General features: G+C 42.9%; 2 protein-coding genes across 2 annotated transcripts in view; both read right to left on the bottom strand.

Moving 5' to 3' along the window:
* Positions 1–17,501, bottom strand: part of PDK3 (pyruvate dehydrogenase kinase 3) — a 63,624-nt gene extending 46,123 nt beyond the window's left edge. Inside the window, exon 1 of the mRNA XM_021705650.1 lies at positions 17,204–17,501. Within this exon, the coding sequence (XP_021561325.1) occupies positions 17,204–17,309 (106 nt within the window). The 5' untranslated portion in view covers positions 17,310–17,501. The remainder of the gene's footprint in view (positions 1–17,203) is intronic.
* The window catches only part of LOC123323388 (transcription factor SPT20 homolog), an 88,292-nt gene continuing 85,563 nt past the window's right edge, over positions 17,345–20,073 (bottom strand). Inside the window, exon 3 of the mRNA XM_044911625.1 lies at positions 17,345–17,763. Within this exon, the coding sequence (XP_044767560.1) occupies positions 17,345–17,763 (419 nt within the window). The remainder of the gene's footprint in view (positions 17,764–20,073) is intronic.

Genomic DNA, 20,073 nt, shown 5'->3' on the forward strand with positions numbered 1-20,073 from the left:
AAAATTACAGCAAGGCATCAAAAACCAACAGAATGATCAGCTCATTCTAGTTATGCTGTTTTTTTTTTTCTTTCTAAATACTGCCAATTAAATGTTTGAGTCTGCAATGTATTTTTACCATTAACCACGCTAAAATGGGTAAAATATAACTGAGAAAATACTTTAGGGACAGCTCTGATTTTTCTCCAGTTACATCTTTGATAAGATTTCAATCTTTTGAAAACACTGAATTTTAGAATCATAAGTAATTAAATTTTGGCTAAGCAATGATTAATTGAACTGTCCCTCAAAAGAAAAGCTTCGCATATTTTTAAAGTGTTTACTCTATGTCTAGAAATACTTCGCTGTTTGAGAAGTTTCAGTTTTCCTTTATTTAGAAAAATTTATTCCTGAATATAAACAGAGATCAATAGAGGTAGCTTGGGTCTACCAAACTTGAGGCTGTCTCCACTCTAGGCCAGACTGTGTTTTGGTTATTATTACTAATGGTGAGCCAGAAACTTCAGAACCAAAGAGGCCAAAGACTGCGGATTTCACACACACCTCATTCCCTATCAAATTCAATGCCCCAACAACATTCAGACATCACACTACTTCTTTCAGTCCAATGTCTATTTTATTATCATAACCGACGCTGTGGGTTAAAAATTTAGACAGGACGCAGGAGGGATAGCTTGTCTGGGACCTCACCTGGAAAACTCAAAGGCTAGGGCGGCGGGGGGGGGGGGGGGGGGGGGGCAGTGAATAGACAGTAGAGAGCTGGAAGCTTCTGAAGGCTCCTCATTTACAAGTCTGAACCTTGGGCCGATTACTTGCCAACTAGGATTGCCTACCAGAGCACTAACTGGTGGCCTCTCCATAGGCTTCCTCACAGCATGGCGGCCTTGGGTTAGCTGGATTCTTGCATGGGTTCAGTAAACAAGGCAAAGCTGCATGGCCTTTTATGACTCAGGCTCGGAAGTCACATAGCTAGTCACAAAACCTGTCCAGATTCTAGGGGAAGGGGAGGGAGGGCTGGCAAGGACACATGGTAGAAAAGCATCCTTGTGGCCATCTTTACAAAGTGCAACCTGCCCTAAGATGTTCATGAGGAGGTGGAGATGATTTATTTCTCAAGTTACATTTTAAAGCACTCTTTTATTGCCTGAACTTGTTTCTTCTGGGGTCATTTTTGGGGGGCCATTTATTTTTGTTTCTCTTTCTCACTGTGGGCTTCCCTCAGACGTCTGGTGATCTATACTTGTTCAGTAATGCTTCAGAGTGAAGCAGCCTTCAAAGACCAACTAAGTGAGGACCCCAAATATCTGGTTACATAGGGCTTTTTGGTGGGGTCCTAACACCACACCAGGACCCCTAATTCTCCTTGAGTAGTTCAGCGTCATTAGAGAAGAGCCTCCTTTTGCCCTTTACTTTACCTATGGATAACTACCTGCCTACTAATGTTCTGATGGTCAGGGTGCAGGGTGACCCTACTGTTTGCAGACTTCTAGGTCATTCTGTGGTTTTCAGCCAGCCAGCCCTACCTGTCACTCCCATCCTCTATCTATGGTATCTTACTGAGGCAGGGGCTCTGCTGCATCTAACTCAGCAGCCTCCTTGGCCACAGTACCTTTTGAGTATGTTCTAGACCTGACCTGTCGAACACTGGAGGCAACAGCCATGAGGGGAAATTCGAATATGCAGTTTTATTATGATATCAATGAGAAACTCCCCAAGTGTGATAAGTGTATCATGGTGATTAACAGTTATCAGCACAATACTCTTATGCTTAGGATATACATACGTATGTATCTAGGGGTTGTCATGACATCTACAGCTTACTCTCAAATGGTTCAGCCCAAAAAGCATGTGTAGAGAAAGGGGAAGGAAAGGAGACAGGAAGAGGGATGGATGGGGAGGGGAAAGATAAAAAGCAAATATGGGAAAGTAACTGGTGGACCTAGGTGCTGGACAGGGGTGTTAACTGTATTATTCTTACAACTTTTCTTAAGGTCTAAAATTTTTTCAAATAAAGATTTGGGAGGGACACTGTAAACAACCTAAATCACACGACCCTGAGATCATGACCTAAGCCAAAACCAAGAGTCAGACGCTCAACGGACTGAGCCACCCAGGTGTCCCTTAAAAGTAGTCTTCTAAAAAAGGTCTTTCAATAACTAGAGCCATTTTATTTTCTAAAAAGAATACAAAAATCTCATATAGGATGTGCTACCATATGTAATGGACATGGGAAGCTCATGCTCACGTAATTTTTGTGGTTCTTTTCAAGAATTTTATTTATTTATTCGAGAGAGCGAGAGAGCGAGCGAGAGAGAGCACAAGCAGGGGGCGTGGGTAGAGAGGGAGAAGCAGGCCCCCCGCTGAGCAGGGAGCCTGACACGGGACTCAATCCCAGAACCCTGAGATCATGACCTGAGCTGAAGGCAGATGCTTAACCAACTGAGCCACCCAGGCACCCCGATTTTTGTTGGTTCTTATAGGAAAAAGGGATAGAGGGTGATCATGACAGAGTTCTTAATTAAGGTAGGCAAGGGTTACTGGACCCTTCCCTGAGGGGCATCTACCTCTGTACTGAGGGAAAGTGAGTAACGTCCACTAGTGCCCTCATCCTCTCTCTTTAGAATCCTGTTTACTCTTTGAAGGTAGATATGTGTCCATAAACAGATTAGTAAGAACCTGCCCTTCTGCATGCCAGGTGTAAATAGATTTCACTGTGAGTCCACAATCTGTGTCCTCTGCCTGGACAACCTCTCTGCCATTCCCCCTGTTCACTGAGTTCTATGTCCTGTGGGTCCCAGGATCCTCAGAACACTGAAGAGTCTACCAGCACAATATGCAACATACCATACGTATTTAATAAATATTTCCTGATTAGAACTGAAAATCAAAATACCTAGTAAGTTTCTGTATAAACTTACTAGAGCAAATAAAATTCAGGGATGCAAGGTCATTATTTGCTGGTAATGGTAAATTCCTCTTATAGATAGACCACTCCATTCTATATATTTGGTCAGAGGTATCAAATCCTTCAAGTTAGGGGAAGAGGAACCAAAGGTAGGAAGGAAGGTGATAATAAAGTGGCAGTAACTGTCGGTATGGTGTGTCAGGCCAGGGAGTGGAGGAAAAAGGCATGGATGTGTTCAGAACTGATATCACAAACAGAGCTTTGACCAGCGAGAGCATACAAGTAACAACTGTAGCCAAAGCCACCACAAAGACTCCTATCAACCTAATTCCAGAAGGGGCTTTAGGATATAGTCCTAACGGTAGATTGATAAGTTACAGGACGCCTTGGTGTCATGGAAGCAGGAACATTTAAGTAAAGGTCACCATGTACTCATCTTCGAGGTGAACTGAAGCAAAATGTTAAGTTAACCGTTACAGTGAATGAAGAGGATCCAAAGCCAGGAATGCTCAAAGCACAAATGAACTGAAAGTGCTATGTTTCTTGGAAAATGATCAGTTTTTAGAGCTGGGACCTTCAGCCAACAAACTTTAAGATAATGAACATTCAAGGTTAAGAGCTCCCTATGCAGCTTTTATTCTTAGCAGGAAGCTGATTTCATCCAGGAAATGCTGTGTCACAATAAAAGCACAGCTAACATCTACTGAGCACCTACCATGTGCCATGCATTGTGCTGCATGTTCTCGATTTCACCAGGACGACAAGCCTATGATTAGACACTATCATTTCTATTTTGTAGCTAAAGACACTGAAGTGTAGTGGGATTAAGTGATTTGTCCACACTCACACTACTGGTAGACACCAGAAATTAAGATTTGAGTACAAGTCCACATAGACTGCTGCTCATATTCCCAGAGATGATAAGCAGGCTAACAAGTGGTGGTGGTCCTGAGAATAAGAACTGTTTCAGTGTAAGTAAATGAAGTAGGTATCAATCTGAGAGTTTGGAAATGGTAAGACTAGATGAGCAGTAGAGTATGCAATTTCCTGATTGTCTAGCAGAACAAATTTAGACAAAACCTTGGCATTACTAACAGAGATTATGTTTGTTGCAAAGAAGTGCATTGGGATAGTGGCATACTATGTTAAATGAAATGGTATACCATGTTGAACTGAAAAAAGCATAGGTTTAAAAGCTCCATCTACTTGAGGGGCGCCTGGGTGGCTCAGTCAGTTAAGCATCTGACTCTTGATTTCGGTTCAGGTTCTGATCTCAAGGTTGTGAGATCGAGCCCCACGTCCAGCCCCATGCTAGGTGTGAAGCCTGTTTAAGATTCTCTCTCTCTCTCTCCCTGCCCCTACACGCCCCCTTTCTCCCCCTCTCTAGAAAGAAAGAAAGAAAGAAAGAAAGAAAGAAAGAAAGAAAGAAAGAAAGAAAGAAAGAAAGAAAGAAAGAAAGACTCCATCTACCTGAATTCTAAGTGTGGTTTTGCCCCTAACTTTGCTTAGGCAGGATATTTAAATCATCTAAGCTTTGGCATCTCCATCCAAGAAATGGAAGTATCTACTCCACCTGGATGTTGGGAGAAATATAGCTCCATCTGCCTACTATTATTCCTGGCAGGGAGTGGTACACAAATATAAGTTCTCTTCACCTTCTAGAGAGAGTAATTTCCGTTTCACCTTGGATGAGGTAGCAAAGATGTCATGTCAACAACTAGTTGATGATTCGGGCAGGCTCTTCCTTACTTGGGACTTCTACTTTCCCACATATAAAATTGGGGAGGTTGGAGAGATGATCTCGAAGCTCAAGCTCCCATTGGGTGAATCTGAGAGGGTTAGATTTTGGTTTGTATCTCTATATAGTTATGTATCCTACACCAGCCTTGCCTAATAACTTCAATTCTGGAACAAGTCTGAAGAGAGTATTGCTACGAGTAGGCAGTCAAGGAAAGGAGCCAGAAATCAAGAAAAATAGTACACACTTTTCTATGTGTTCTTCTAATTGTGTTCTCCACCCAGAAAGCCTCCAAGGACACTTTGGATGAAGGACAAGAGGGTAAACATGTCACAGAGTCCCAGAAACCACCCCTATTACACAAACCTTTGAGGGAGAGGTAGGGACAGCAGGAAAGCATGCCACAAAGCTACAGGGTTCATAAATTTTGGCTAGCAAATATAAATTTATGTATTTCCCCCTGCTTCTCATTTATAAGTTTCTCAAAGGTAGGGACTGCGCCTTGACAATTTCCCAAAGCTCAATTTCTACTTCACTCTAAATCCAGGTGTTCAAGTAATGCTGATGGACTCCTAAACAACTTAAGTGTCAACCTTCAGCATCTCACACACTCCATCCCCTGAACTGGTTCACAGCCCTTAGGCTTAGCCAAAGAGTCTACTGGATCTAACGCAGTTCTTAACCCATGACCATCACCTGGGTACCTCCAGCATACCAGCACCGGAGCCCCTACCTCCAGAGATTGATATAGCTGGCCTCAACGAGGGGCAGGTAGCACTAGTTTTAGACACACACACACACACACACACACCACCCTACCCCACCCCATCCCACCCACCCCAGATTATTCTCATGAGCAGCAGGACTAAAGACCACTGACTAAAGTGAGTCACAAAAAATCCAACCAGGGACAACAAATCAAAACCTCCTCAGGTTTGGACACGGGCTATTTACCCATCTATTTTTAGTCTCTATTTTCATGTCTGAGATTTGTTTCAGCCTCTTAGGAAACTGACGGAGAATGTCCTCATAGTCTTAAGAGACTTTCCAGCGTTACCGACTATCCTTTTTCTCCTTCTCTAGATGATCCTACATGGGAAAGATAACTGCTGAATACATTCACGAAGGAAATGGCTGTACTTGTGGATGCCGTGACTCTCAACAAGCGGCGACAGGGCACCTGTCGCTCCTTCCCCTCTAGTGTGTTTTGTTCCCACACTGCACCCGATCCTTAGCTACTTCCTCGGCTACAGAGGTGGTGGTGAGATGAGCAGGTCCTGGATCCCCTGGCTCTACTGTATGTGTGGGTACTTTTCTGATCTGCCCTGAACCTCAGTTTCCCAATTTGTAACATGGACACGACTGTTGTGAGAAGTCCATGATACTGTATTTTATACCAATGTTGCTAAGCATTCAGAAAATGCTAGCTGAATCTACTCAATCTTTTTCAGTTTCCAAAGAGTCCATTTTCATTTCCTTCTTGAACAGCTTTACTGAAGCCAAGCTGAGGTTAAGGAAGCAGGATATGAGTATGTAGGCCTGAGAGGACATGGCAGAGAATCTGGAAAGAATGCTAACCAAAGAAGTGGTCTTCCTCTATACAAAGGGCAGTTTCTAGAGAAAGAGAACCTCACTGTGATCAAGTAGCTGAAGGGATGATTAGAAATAAAGTGCTCACTTGAGCACATTACCTGACCAGTATAGGAAGAGCAAAATGCCAATTACCATTTTGCTTTCTATTTAACATCAGGAGTGGGAGGAATTAACCAAATTTATACAAGGAATATCTGCTACCAAGTTTAAGGAAACATTGTACTCTACTAGAACAGAGCCAAGGAAAGGTTCAGATAAAACCTGGAGTATGCCCTGGTCTGTGAAAATGTAACAATTTGTTGGGGAAAGATAGGTATGTTACAAACCTCAAAGGACCCTACTGTTTTCTGGCCAAGGAGACAGTGGGAAATACTTAACTTTCTGCTCCAGGAAAATGTTAGATAATTAGTAATTTATTCCCAACAGTGAAACTATTATATACTGACCTCCATGCCCTAGTAAGAAAGCAAGCAACACTGGTACAACTCAGATGGTTGACTGGAATCATGTATCAAGCCTAAGAATGAAAATAAAATCATGACTGCTTGTGTGATGCTTCAGGAAATAATCTATGATTCAGTTAGAACCCCAACTATTCAATTAGAGGGAATATAAATATAGACCTTTGTAAACATAATAGTTTGCTTTAATTTTTGTGCCGTTCATTACCGCAGAAAGTATCATCTCGGTAAAGATGAGACACTGACCAGGACTAGGGTTCTCCTTGAGGGATATGAAGGATACCACTAGGCGTCTCAATCAAACCCAGCTCTGCCCCCAGGGGAAGTATGGAGGTAAACTGACTGACACCCCCCCCCATAAAAGTGAAATGGGCTAGATGAATGCTTCCAGGTTAGTTTCTATTAATGCCAGGCAAGCCACCCACAGTCCCCTTAGCACACTTTCCTGTAAGTTAACTAATTCACCAAGAACAGGTGGGCAAGAACAGCAAGAATTTCTAAAAATTTATGGTAGTAAATAAGAACTGCCCTTACCAAATTTCAACACAAATTACAAGGCAAAAGTCAACATATATTTAGTTAAAATCAGAAAAGGTGTCCGACTGAATAGAATCCACAAATATAAACTACTCTGTGAACTGAGCAGCATGTGACAAAACAGAAACAACAAAGAAAGATTTGAGGTCTTAATAATTGTTGCTATGCAACTAGACAACAGAACAGAGCAAAAGTGAGTTAGCCACAAAAGTCCCCTCAGAAGGGCAATAAATTCCAGAGGGGTTTAGTAACAATTTGCAAAATACTACAGGTGATAAATCTGACCATGATAAAAGCGCTGTAAATGACTGACTATATAAAAACTCAGACTGTGCACTAAATAAAAAGGAAACCAACATTCAGCATGAACATATGTAAATATATGGGCAAAAGCTGGAAGGCTATCACAAAAAAAAATGGATGGAAGAATTAGAGGTGATACTGTTTCCAGATGCCTTTAATTGTATACTTTGATAATTACCACAAAAGGGAACACAGTGGGAAACAATATTTACACAGCACAACAGGTTACTATGCCAAATAGATACAGGGAATTCATCCAAATGATTAAAACTCCAGATTCCAGTTAGTAAATGGTCAAGGACACTTTACACACAAAATGCTAAACCCACACAGGAAAAAAGGGAAAATGATTAGCTTCTATGTTACCTACTATACAATTAAAATCATAAAACCTCAAAAAAAAAATCATAAAACCTCACTGTGGCAGGGCTGTGGAGAAACCAGTACACTTAAACTTGGCCTTCCACATGGTAATCCCACTCCAGGGCACATCCCCTATCGGTAAACCACGGATTACCTGGAAAAGGCTTAGCTAACTCCACATTAGGCTCCAGATGGCCAAGATTTACTTTCACTAGCAAATGGGAGAAACAGATCTTCATCATTTAAATGCAAATTAAGATCAATCTCCGCAAGCTACTTTAACAGGATACAATTATCTTAGACTAGAGGTGGAAAACTTTCTGTAAAGGGCTAGACGGTAAACTTGTTTGCTCTGTGGGCCAAACAGTGAACTCTGCTGCTGTGAAGGGACAGAAGCCACAGACAGTATGTAATAAATGGGCATGTTCCAATAAAACTTTATTTACAAAAACAGGTGTCATCAAAACCCACAGGGCATACAACACAAGAGTGGATGCCTAACGTAAACTATGGACTTTGGATAATAATGCTGGGCCAATGTTGGTTCATGGAGGAGGCTATATTTGGGGAGGGGCTGTATGTGGGAGCTCCCTGTACTTTCTGCTCAATTTTGTGGTGAACCTAAAACTATTAAAAATAAGGTCTACTAATTAAAAAAAAAGGGGGGGGCTGGCTCTTGGGCTATATAGTTTGACAACCTATCTTCCACTATGGTATTCCAAAAACAAAAGCATTTGCCCTACTCTTGACTTCAGCTTATCACGGAAGTCAAATAATTAAATGCCCGTATGATATAAAGGAAAAGGAAAAGCAGTGATATTTTCTGATTCCATTCAGTAATAAATCCAAGGTTTCTCAAAGCTTGCCAACAGCCTAATAAATTTCCTAAAGCTCAGTGGGAGGAAACCACCCATCGGAGGTCAGCAAGTGTGGCCATGTCTCCCCTTCAAGACTACAGACTCCCACACAAAACTGCATACAGTTAAGCCAGAGTCACAACTTAAGTGCCCAGAGCCTGATAAACCAGATTATGTTGAAATCCAACCCTATCTGATCATGAAGGCCTCAAAGGGCCAATTCGGACTTTAAGTTTAAATACTGATCAAGATGCATGAAGCCAAGTTAGACATCTTTATCCTAAATGAAATCGTTCTCTTCCCCTTTTAATTCTGAATAGTAGGTGTCTCCCAACAGGTTAGTCTAATTCTTGGCAACTCTTCACAGGAGAAAAACCCTCCTGCTTAGAGAAAAGGTGTATCGTGTACATATATGTATAGGAACAAAATAAACACACTCGGAAACAAAATGCAATTGTTTTTCCTCTTTCCTAACATGATAATTTTAAAAAAGAAAAATCTTTTCATCTCCCCTGGAAACAAAATCACTGTTCTCTCCAGTGGTAATCAGGCTTTGAGGAGCAAAATGACTTTAAAAACCAAGACTTTTCGAAGAGCAGTCATTTGAAACCAAAGTCAACTTTTCAGTGGGTATCAGAATCTTAAAATACTTTCTAAAGGAAAACAGAAGATGGCTGGGCCCTTAAACCTCAAGAACAGTAAAAATAAGGGAATCGGCTGTTGTCTTCTAAAAGCTAAAGGCTCCCGGGTTCACAGAAGCAGTGTGATGATGGTAGAAATCTTTTCTGTGAAAAGAAAGCTGAGCTGTCAGACAACCTGCCTTCTGGTGGTTTTATCTGGGAGATGCTATATTTAAATGTGTGGACATTATGGAAGTTTAAACTTATATAACCACTAAGGTGTTTAATAACCTTTACATGGAGCCAGGAATCATCATTACGGAGAGCCCACTCTGCAGACAGCAAACAGCTGAAGAAGCTGTGAGAGGTTCCAAATCAGGGGCGAGCGCTGCCCTCTGTGAAGAGACGGTTTTGAATAAAATAAAATAAAAGGAGGGCAGGAACAAACACCTTTAAAACCAGTGCAGCTGTGCAAAAGACAAGAGCAAAGGAACTGGGAAATAAAGCAAATGGGAAGTAAGTCTGCAGGGAGGGAATCAAAGTGAGGAGTGAAGGAACCAGAAGTGGCCAGAGTGAGACTGAAGGATGAACAGCAGGTCCAAATGAAAATGTGAATCATTTCCTATGAACTCATTCAAGATTCAGAAGGTTCTGTCTTTAATTTACGTCTTAATAGTCCAAGTTCTCCTTTCCTTATACCACCAAGAGAAGTTTTCATTCATAACAATTACTTAATGGAAAGACAGAACTCAAACTTTTGCAAATATAACAAAGAGCCACCATTAGCATGAACTGCCCTTCAACGACAATAAATTAGTCCAAAAATCCTGAGAGTAACAGGTTCATAGGGGAAAAAACCATAAGTTATACTGAGAAACAAAATCAATAAAATGTTTATTCTGAACATGAAAATGTGATACTTCTCTTACTCCTAGTGAGGAATTAATATATACTATCTGAAGCCTCTGTCCAATAGAAAAATAATGTGAGACACATGTGTAATTTAAAACTGCCTAGCAGCCACATTAACTCAAAAAGAAACAGGTGAAAGTTTTGACATTTCATTTAATCTAACATATCCAAAAATATTATGTCTACAAGCAATCAATATAAAAATAGATTGAGATATTTTACCATTTCTTATATTGTCTTTGAAATCCACACTGCGCGTCTTATAGCACAACTCAATTCAAAACCTAAATTTCTATCAAAAGTAACTGACCTATAATTAGATTTCATCAAATTTACAGTTAAGGGAGAGTCACATATCCAAACTGCTCTAAACATAGAAGTTTTCCAGTTAATTGAATCAAGTATCAGCTTTAAAATCAAATCAGTTTCTCAGTCACACTAGCCACATTTCAAATGCTAAATAAGCTCAAGTGGCTGGCGGTGACCTTACTGGACAAAAAAACCAAAAATTCAAACCTAATTGTTAAAAGAACTATAATAAAACAAAACAAATGAGGTATATAATACAGTAGAAAAATTAAGGTATTAAAAATACAAAGCAAGAGAAAATTACAGATTTATCACTGTAGATGACAGATCTTTCCTATCAACAAATATATGTATTGGTTAAACTTAACCACATAAAAGAGAAAGTTTGATTCACAAAGCAAAACCCAACTTTATACTACATTTTTTTTTTTTTAAGTTTTTATTTATTTATTTGACAGACAGAGACACAGCGAGAGAGGGAACACAAGCAGGGGGAGTGGGAGAGGGAGAAGCAGGCTTTTCGCGGAGCAGGGAGCCTGACGCGGGGCTCGATCCCAGGACCCCGGGATCATGACCTGAGCCCAAGGCAGATGCTTAATGACTGAGCCACCCAGGCGCCCCTATACTACATTTAAAGACAACAATTAAGGCAAAGTAATTCAGAAAGACTGAAAATTTAAAAAAAACACACACAATATAGGAGTGGAGGGGCTTGGGGCATGGGGAGGCTGGGTGATGGACACTGGGGAGGGTACATGCTATGGTGAGCGCTGTGAATTGTGTAAGTCTGATGAATCACAGACCTGTACCCCTGAAACAAATAATACATTATGTTAATTTTTAAAAAAGGGAAAAAAACACAAAATAAAACAACAATGCTCCACCAGAAAAATGTAAACAAGAGGAAAATAAGGATCTGGATCTCAATGTCAAATAAGCTTGAATCCAGCTAAAAAGCAATATTAGAGGGCAAGAGGGCAGCACTCTATATCGCTAAAGGGTACATCTTGCACTGAGGACATGACAGTTAAGAATGTCTCAGCAGCAAACAGGTATGAAGGAAATACTGTCAGAGAGATAGGGAGAAAGAGAATTATATTAGGAGACTTGAACTTCTCTCAGGTCATGATGGATCAAGTAGATAAAAAAAGTAAAGGTATAGGAAAAGTAAATAACATAATTAATATGGTATATCAAACTCTGTAACCCGAGAAGAGAACATCATCTTCTTTTTGCTGCCGAAGGAACAGTCACAGGAAATGACCATACATTGGGCTACAAAGTGAACATCCACAAATTAAAGAAATAATAATCCAGATAACATTCTGTGATCACAATGCAACAAAACTAAACATAAAGAAAATTAAAATGCAGGATGTACCTGCCCTGAAAATTTAAAAACTCAAACAACTCCTACCTAGTTCACAGAACAAGAATCTGAAGATACAGAAGAGCTGGGAGGAGAGGGATCAGTCAAATACTTACACCTTAGCTGCTAAAGCAGTGAGTAACAGAGGAGTAACTGTAGCCTTTAAGTACTCAAAGAGCAAAACATAAAAGAAACCAAGTGTCCAACTCAGAAGAAAAATAAGAAACATGAGATTGAGGCGATCAGAGGGAATTAACAAAGTCAAAGTGGACATTAATGAACTAGAAAACAAGTCATAAAACTAACAAAGGAATCCAATCATAAACTACCATATAATCTAATCAAGAAAGGGGAGGAGAGAACAAATATAAAATAGAGGAATAGCCACAGAGAAAATTAAGACTGATAAGAGACCTCAGCTATGCAAGTTGACTTAAAGCCTCAATGACTAGGATAATTTTCTAAAGAAATATGACAAAATGTGCTCTAGAAGAAACAGAAAATCTATACAGATCAATACCACAGAATACAGAAAGTTGTCAAAGAGTAATAGTCCCCAAACACACTAGGTTTAAAAGGTTTCACAGGGGGAGTCTACCAAATCTTCATTTTTGTAAAGATTTTTATTATTTATTTATTTAAAATTTTTAGGAGGGAAAGGCAGAGGAAGAGGGAGAGAGAGAATCTTAAGCAGTTCCATGCCCAGCGCCAGAGCCTGACATGGGGCTCGATCTCACGACCCTGAGACCATGACCTGAGCCAAAATCAAGAATCCGACCCTCAACCAACTGAGCCACCCAGGCACCCCACTACCAAATCTTTAAAGAACAGATTATTTGAAAGATAAATTGGTCTTAATACAGAAAAAAAAGTTTTCTGAAACAAGCATGGCATTGATAAGAAAATCTGACAGACTGCACATACACACAAGATCTACAAACAGTACACGGATATCAATATAATGAACCCAGGAATTCAAAATATGATTCTTGTTAGTTCTGTAAAGGTCAAAAGTTTCCATAATAAAAAACCAAAATAAAAAATCATTTACTCAAGGAGAAAAAATTCTAGATAACACTTTTTACTTATCAAAAGTTTGATGACAGTTTGGTAAAAGCATAGGAAAACACGCACTCTCAGAAACTTCTAGTGAGAGGATAAACAGCCTCTAGGGAAAGCAATTTGACAATGTTTATGAAAGGTTCAAATGCACACACCCTCTGAGGCAGTTATCCCATGTTCAGGAGTATGCCCTATATATACACTCATACACGCATGGGATGAGGCATGTAGAGGACAATTCATGCTAGCACTGGTTGCCATAGTAAAGACTAGAAACAACCCACCAGCCATAAAGAGGGAGCTGGCTAATGAATTATAGAACACTCATACAAACAAACTCTCAGAAGCCCTAAAAAAGGAAAAGGAAGTACTGTAGATAAAAATACAGAAATCTCCCTAAGGTATAAATTTTAAAAAGCAAGGTACAGACAGAACTATAAGAAGCTGCCATTTATACAAAAAATGGGGAGGCTAGTGGACAAAAGTAGGAAGATGACATTTCTATGTCCTCTGGCACTTTTTGAATTTGAAACCATGTAACTCCCATCTCAGACCAAAAAGAAAAGCTCATTTAAAAAAAAACCCACCCTTTAGAATGCACTATTGCCATTATGAACTCATAATCCATTTAGAACACTTGCTATTCCTGCTACACTTGCTAACTGGGTGGAAGGCCATATTAAGTAAAGATGGAGTTCAAGAAACTCTTACTATTTTAAAGGGCATAGAAAAATATGGCACACATATGAAAGGGCAACAGTACTCTAGATCAGAAGATCATCTCATTAGTGGTTTTCAATGCTGGTTATGCTTAAGAACAACCTGGGAATCTTCCAAAAATACCAGTGCCCTGCACCCCACCCCCAGACTATTTACATAAGTTTGGGGGATGTGACCCAGGCATGAAAAGCACGGATCTAAATGCTTTACAGCAGTCGTCCTCCACAAAGGGTGATTTTGCTCCGCCAGAGGACATGGGGCTGTCTGGAGACATTGGGTTGTCACAACTGGTGCTGTCTAGTACGTGCAGGCATCTAGTGGGTAGGGGCCAGAGAAGCTGCTTTATTTAGTAAACCTCCAACAACGCCCAGGGCACACCCCCAACCATGACCTGTCCCAAAATGTCAAGAGTGTTGAGAATGAGAAAACTTCTTTCAAATCACTGCTTCTGAAGTAACAACCAGTTTTCATCTTTGTTCTTAAACAAGGAAGATAATCTCATTTTACTAGTGTGGATAGATTAGTATAATAAAGCTATTTCAGTGGCCATAGAAACTACAATTTATTTGTTGATGTGCTCATAATGAATACTGAAACACTGAATTCCATGTGCATCCTTTCTTTGGTCCCTGTCCGGTTACTCTGTCAAAAATTTATGTCCTGTTTGTAAAACAGTGAGGGAGAAAATCCTAAAGGTCACAAAGTGGCAGCCTGGAGGTCAATATAGTCCACATAATCTACTTTGTCTGAGCCTCAGGTCTTTTAAAATATACTGAATTGGAGCCAATCACCTGCCCCTTCTGGAGCCAGCATATACTTTCTGGAGCCTGCCACGGCCCACACCTGGCTGGCTTCATGCAGTCATCTGCTGCTCCCCAGCAGGTCCTTTAAGCATATGAGGTGGCCTTCATCTGCAGTTTTCAACAATCATGAAGGGGCATAAAGCCTCTTTCTTCTTCTTCTTCCTCCTTACCTTAAAAATACCCCCACATCCATTCTAAATTCTCAAACTCCTACATTACTTGCCACAAAAGAACTATCAAGAGCTAGAAGAACTAAAAGAAAGGTAGAAGTCGAGATGGCCTTTGTGTGACAACACTCTTCTTCTAGTTGTTGTCATTAAACATAGGCTGCCCGCCACCTGTCTCTGGATATTACAAACTAGGCTTGTAGTTTCTAGCAAATTCCACTACAATTATATATAGCTCTTCTGCGAGCGTCCTTATAAGGAAAAGACTTCAATTATTAGGCTTCCTCCATTATCCTAGATTAGTGTATCCCTCTACCTCTCCCAAAATAGGTCAGAAGCCTTTTATGGGAAATACCTACCAGGAGATTTGGTAATTTTCTTTTCAGAAGCTCATCCCTTTCCCTTTGAAACTACAATCACACAGTTCAGGAGTCGTGTTTGAGAGATTGCCTGATACAATCCACACATTTTATTAATGAGGAAAATGAACCCCAGTGAGGTTCACTCAGCCAAGGCCACACTTTTTTTTTTTTTAAAGATTTTATTTATTTATTTGCGAGAGAGAATGAGAGACAGAGAGCACGAGAGGGAAGAGGGTCAGAGGGAGAAGCAGACTCCCCGCCGAGCAGGGAGCCCGATGCGGGACTCGATCCCGGGACTCCAGGATCATGACCTGAGCCGAAGGCAGTCGCTTAACCGACTGAGCCACCCAGGCGCCCCCAAGGCCACACTCTTGAGTTAGTGGCAGAGCAAAAATTAGAACACTTATTTCCAGATACTGGTCCCACGGGTTTTCCACGATAACACTATCCCCCACTGTGGTTTTCCTACTCAAGTAACATTCTTGCCAAGACACCTATTAACATGGGTAGATACTAGCTTGCTGTAGAACTAAATCAACTGAAATTTCGCCAAGCTATCAGAGCTATCATGTCAAGTTTGAGGGTGGAAGAAATTGGGAATTTCTGGATTCCTTTTGCTCCTTTTACTGTGAATTAACTTAACTCAGTTTACCCCAGTTAAGCTGATACCTTCAGAATCTTCTCTAAACCATAAATTAGAGATGGAAAACATGCTATTTATAGCAATGGTGACCTTTTGTTTCTAAACCCTTAAGTCAGGAGCTGCATCAAACCTCTAAAATTTCAAAAGGGGCCAGAGATTTGTTAACTACTGAAAGGCTTTCAGGAGTGAAGTTTAAGATGCCAAGATCAACATCTCATTGAACTTTGACTCTCCTCATCATTCTCTGGCAAAGTGGGTGCTTAAAATCTAATATGGCCTCGACTTTAACTTGGTCCTCTCTTCCTATCCCAACTTTTTCAGTATAGGCAACATCACATTTTGCGTATCTAATACTTCCCTGGATGTTCTACCTCCTCTGCACTTTTAGTTTTTATTCCCACCTGATACCGTCCCTTTACCTGTACATAAAATTCATTACATGAAGAGATGCCCCATTATGTTCCCTTGAGAGCTCAGAACATCTTTGCTGCTCCATTTTATTCCCCTTCAGGGATGCTGAACTCCATTCGGATACCTGGGTGCGCATTTTTGTTTTACTCTCAGGTGGTTCACAACCAGCTCCCTCGCCTTCAGCAATTGCAAGTATTCGCTCCGTGGTTGAAAAGGCACCACTCTGGGGAAACACGATCCGGTGAGCATAAGGTGGTGGAATCTATTCCCATCTCACCTAGGCCTCTGGGGCAAGGTGAGGGCCGGCCGGGTCTTCGGCGCTCCCACCTCAATCCGCGTCAGCTGCCCACCAGCCCACTCGACCCCGGAGAAGGTGGTGGGACACAAAAGGAGCGGCGCGACGAAAGGTGTCGGCACCGAGACCGGGGGGTGTATCAGACCCTGCTCTGACGCTAGGGGCCCACGCGTCCTCTCCTCCCCAGCATTTAAGGCGTTCGCAGTCTAGGCCTCTAACTGCTTTAACATTACATGAAAAGGACAACAGTTCGAGTCCTGCCACTCCAGGCACATGAGAGCACCTTAGGGCAAAAAAGGAACAAAATGCTATTGCATAATTTATTCGATCTCAAGGTGTTTCTAAACAGCTCTTACCCAACAACAACAACAACAACAACAACAACAACAAAAGAATCTACAAGTAAAAACAATAAAATCCACCCACATTCCGCTACTAAGTTTTAAGGACGGGTGAGGTCTGTGTCAAGTAGATTTGAAGCTACCGAAGCAGGTCTGGGGAGTCCCGCCTGGAGGAGGGTCCTCGGACGCGGTTTCTGTGTTTCCAGGTAAAGCCCTGGCTGGTGTGCGGGTGCCAGGCCCTGCCCCCTCCGCGCCCCGAAAGTCGACTCCCAGGAGAGCCCCCGGGCATCCCGGAGCCCCGCCCGCGGTTCCCACGGACTTTGCCCCGAGCTGCAGAGACCCGCGGCGGCGGCGGGCCCGGAAGGTAGCGGCCCCGCGTCCCGGGTCTGTGGGGACCGTAGCGACCGTGGGGGCCTGCGGCCCCGCACTCACCGAAGTCTAGGAACTGCTTGATGGAGAGTGGCGATGGCGAGAAACGCGAGTAGCGTTCGATCTGCTTAGGCACCGGCTGCTTCAGCAGCCACCGGAAAAGCCGCATCCTCGCCGAGGCCGTGCACAGACCAGCCGAGACGCTCAGGCAGCCGCAGGAGCCGATGCAGCCGAGCCGCGCGGATCCGGCACGTCAGCCGAGCTCGCACCCCGGCCTCCGCCTCGGCCTTGGCGCCGCGGGTGCAGCCGCCGCAGCAGCAGCAGCTCCCGGGCCGCCGCCGGCCGCCCGCGGCTTCCCCAGGCCCCGCCCACGGGGGCGGAGCCGGCCGCCGCACGTACGCGGCGCACGGAGGGCGCCGGGGGCACGGGGGGCGCGCGGTCGCACGCGCCGGCCGCTGATTCGCTGCCGCCGCCCTCGCTTTCTTTGGCTTGAGTTCGCCCAGATGCCGGCGCCTCCCTCCGTTGCTCCTGGGGCTGAGCCCCGCCCGGCAAGTGCAGCAGCTCCGCGTCCCGCCCCTCGGCTAAGTCCTTCGCGACCCAGAGGTAGCGAAGGTGCCGTGGGACTGCAAGGAGGCCCGGCGTCCACACCCGGAAGCCAGCCCTACGCCTTGTTCAAGGCCCCTCTCAGCCGCAGGCACCTCTTCCGGGAGGCTTTCCCTGGACGGGCTGGCTACGGCCCTTCAGGATTCTCATTACGTCTTGATACTTTGCTTTTCATGTCCCTTTTACCACTTAACAGTAGTGGCTGTTTCATGCCTGCCACCACACCCCCACCTTAGGCAGAATTAAATGTGGTTACGTTTCACGCCCGCCCCCCACCCGTTGGACAGGCTTAATTGTCACGTCACTAAATCTCTGTTACGTGGCCCACCGCACCGCCTCCACCCACACCCCCATCTCCCCACCCTTAAGCTCTCTTTTGAACACCTTTGGACAGGAATGTTAGGTCACTCACTCTGTTTCGTGGCCTTCCGCCTCTCGTTCCCACCAACCGTCCCCCCACCATCTTCCCACCTGAGGCCATCACATTTGGACAAGATTAAGTCATTGTTTCGTGCCACCACAACTACCGCTGGACAGTATCAATTCTAACATCACTGACACTTGGTTTTGTGCCTCCCACCCCCATACTCCTTCCCATACCAACTGGCTGTTTCATACCACCACTACCATTGGAAAGGCTCAAATTAAAGGTCATTGGCATTCTTTCATACCGCCTCACTCACCAGCACCACAACCACCACCACCAAAGGACAGTTCCCTAACTCTTTCAGGCTTCACCAACCTCCAGCACCACTATATTTGGATAGGAGTCTATGTTTACACTAGGTGCTGGGTATTTTTTCTCTGCATACCAGTGAACTTGAACTCGGGGCTCAGTATATGAAATCATGATTTCCTAATGGTGTATGAAGTACTGCTGACTTTAACCATTTTCACCAAAACTTTATTTTTGGGAACGTATAAACATCAACTAAAAGGAAAAGTAGAATGTTCTCTAAGGAAAGGTAAAAATGTAACTGGAGACCACTCTTTTGATCTGATTAGGCTGGTTTTCTCATTGAATAAAATTATTGGTGTGTAGCTATTTAACTTTTGTGACTTCGTTGGGTATTTATGCACCCAATTCTTTGCTTACCAGTTGCATCTTTATTCTGAATTTAAAGAAAAGTAATACATACCCTCAAAGGCATCCAGTGGTCTGCCCATACTTCTAGATTTTCAAATACGTCTTGGTCATCTTGGTGGTGGTATGGTACCTAGATTACCATGTCCTCTCCATTCAAACCAAAACCTAGAAGAGATGTACTGACAACCTCTGTAGCTGGGTACTTTGCCAGCCGAGCTAAGCAATCCCGTTAGTGTGCATGGGCAGACAAAAAGAAGACCTGTAGCCTGTGATTCTTCCAGGGACTTTTGCAGGTGCTACCCGGATGTCAGAGTGTACTTGGTGATGGCTGCGGTAGTCAGTAAAGAGGAAGGTTCTCCCAACCTAAGCAGCAGAAGATTGCTGCTGATCTTTCTGAGCTGGCACATCACTTGTGTCACTATTTCCTTTTCCAGTGAACACAATCTGTGTATTCTGTGTATTCCCAAAGCACAGTATCAAGACGTAATTTGATTACTTCAACTGTCATGTGACTAGTTTTACTTATGCTTCTCCAAAAGCTGGCAAAGTCCTAGAAGTTGGACAAAATATGAGAGAGTCTGGGGTAATATAAATTGTGCTAGTCCAGGGCTCAAATGACCGAGTCCTAAGCTTGGTTCTATCATCAACTGGCTGTGTGGCCTTAGACAAGTCACTTAGCCTTTCTCTGTCCAAGTTACTTCTTATGTCAGATGGAGATACCTGATTTCTCTCCCTGGCATCTGTGACAATCAAATGAAATAAATCATATCTAATATAAACATAAAACATTGTTCTACCTCTTTCACACAGCAATACATTTTTTAAGCTAATAGTCTCATGTTAACTGGCAAAATCCAGAAGTTAAACCAGTGAGTTGATTTCAGTACTGGTTACAGTTATAAGAGAAGGATCTTGAAAGAAATAAGTAGGTCTTGGGGCGCCTGGGTGGCTCAGTCGGCTAAGCGGCTGCCTTCGGCTCAGGTCACGATCCCAGGGTCCTGGGATCGAGCCCCACATCGGGCTCCCTGCTCAGCGGGAAGCCTGCTTCTCCCTCTCCCTCTGCCTGCCACTCTGCCTACTTGTGCTGTCTCTCTATCTCTCTGTCAAATAAATAAATAAAATCTTTTAAAAAAAGAAAGAAAGAAAGAAAGAAGTAGGTCTTGGGCGCCTGGGTGGCTCAGTTGGTTGGGCGACTGCCTTCGGCTCAGGTCATGATCCTGGGTCCCAGGATCGAGTCCCGCAT

The sequence above is a fragment of the Neomonachus schauinslandi genome, chromosome X, assembly GCF_002201575.2.
Source record: "Neomonachus schauinslandi chromosome X, ASM220157v2, whole genome shotgun sequence".
In the NCBI taxonomy this organism is placed as follows: Eukaryota; Metazoa; Chordata; class Mammalia; order Carnivora; family Phocidae; genus Neomonachus; species Neomonachus schauinslandi.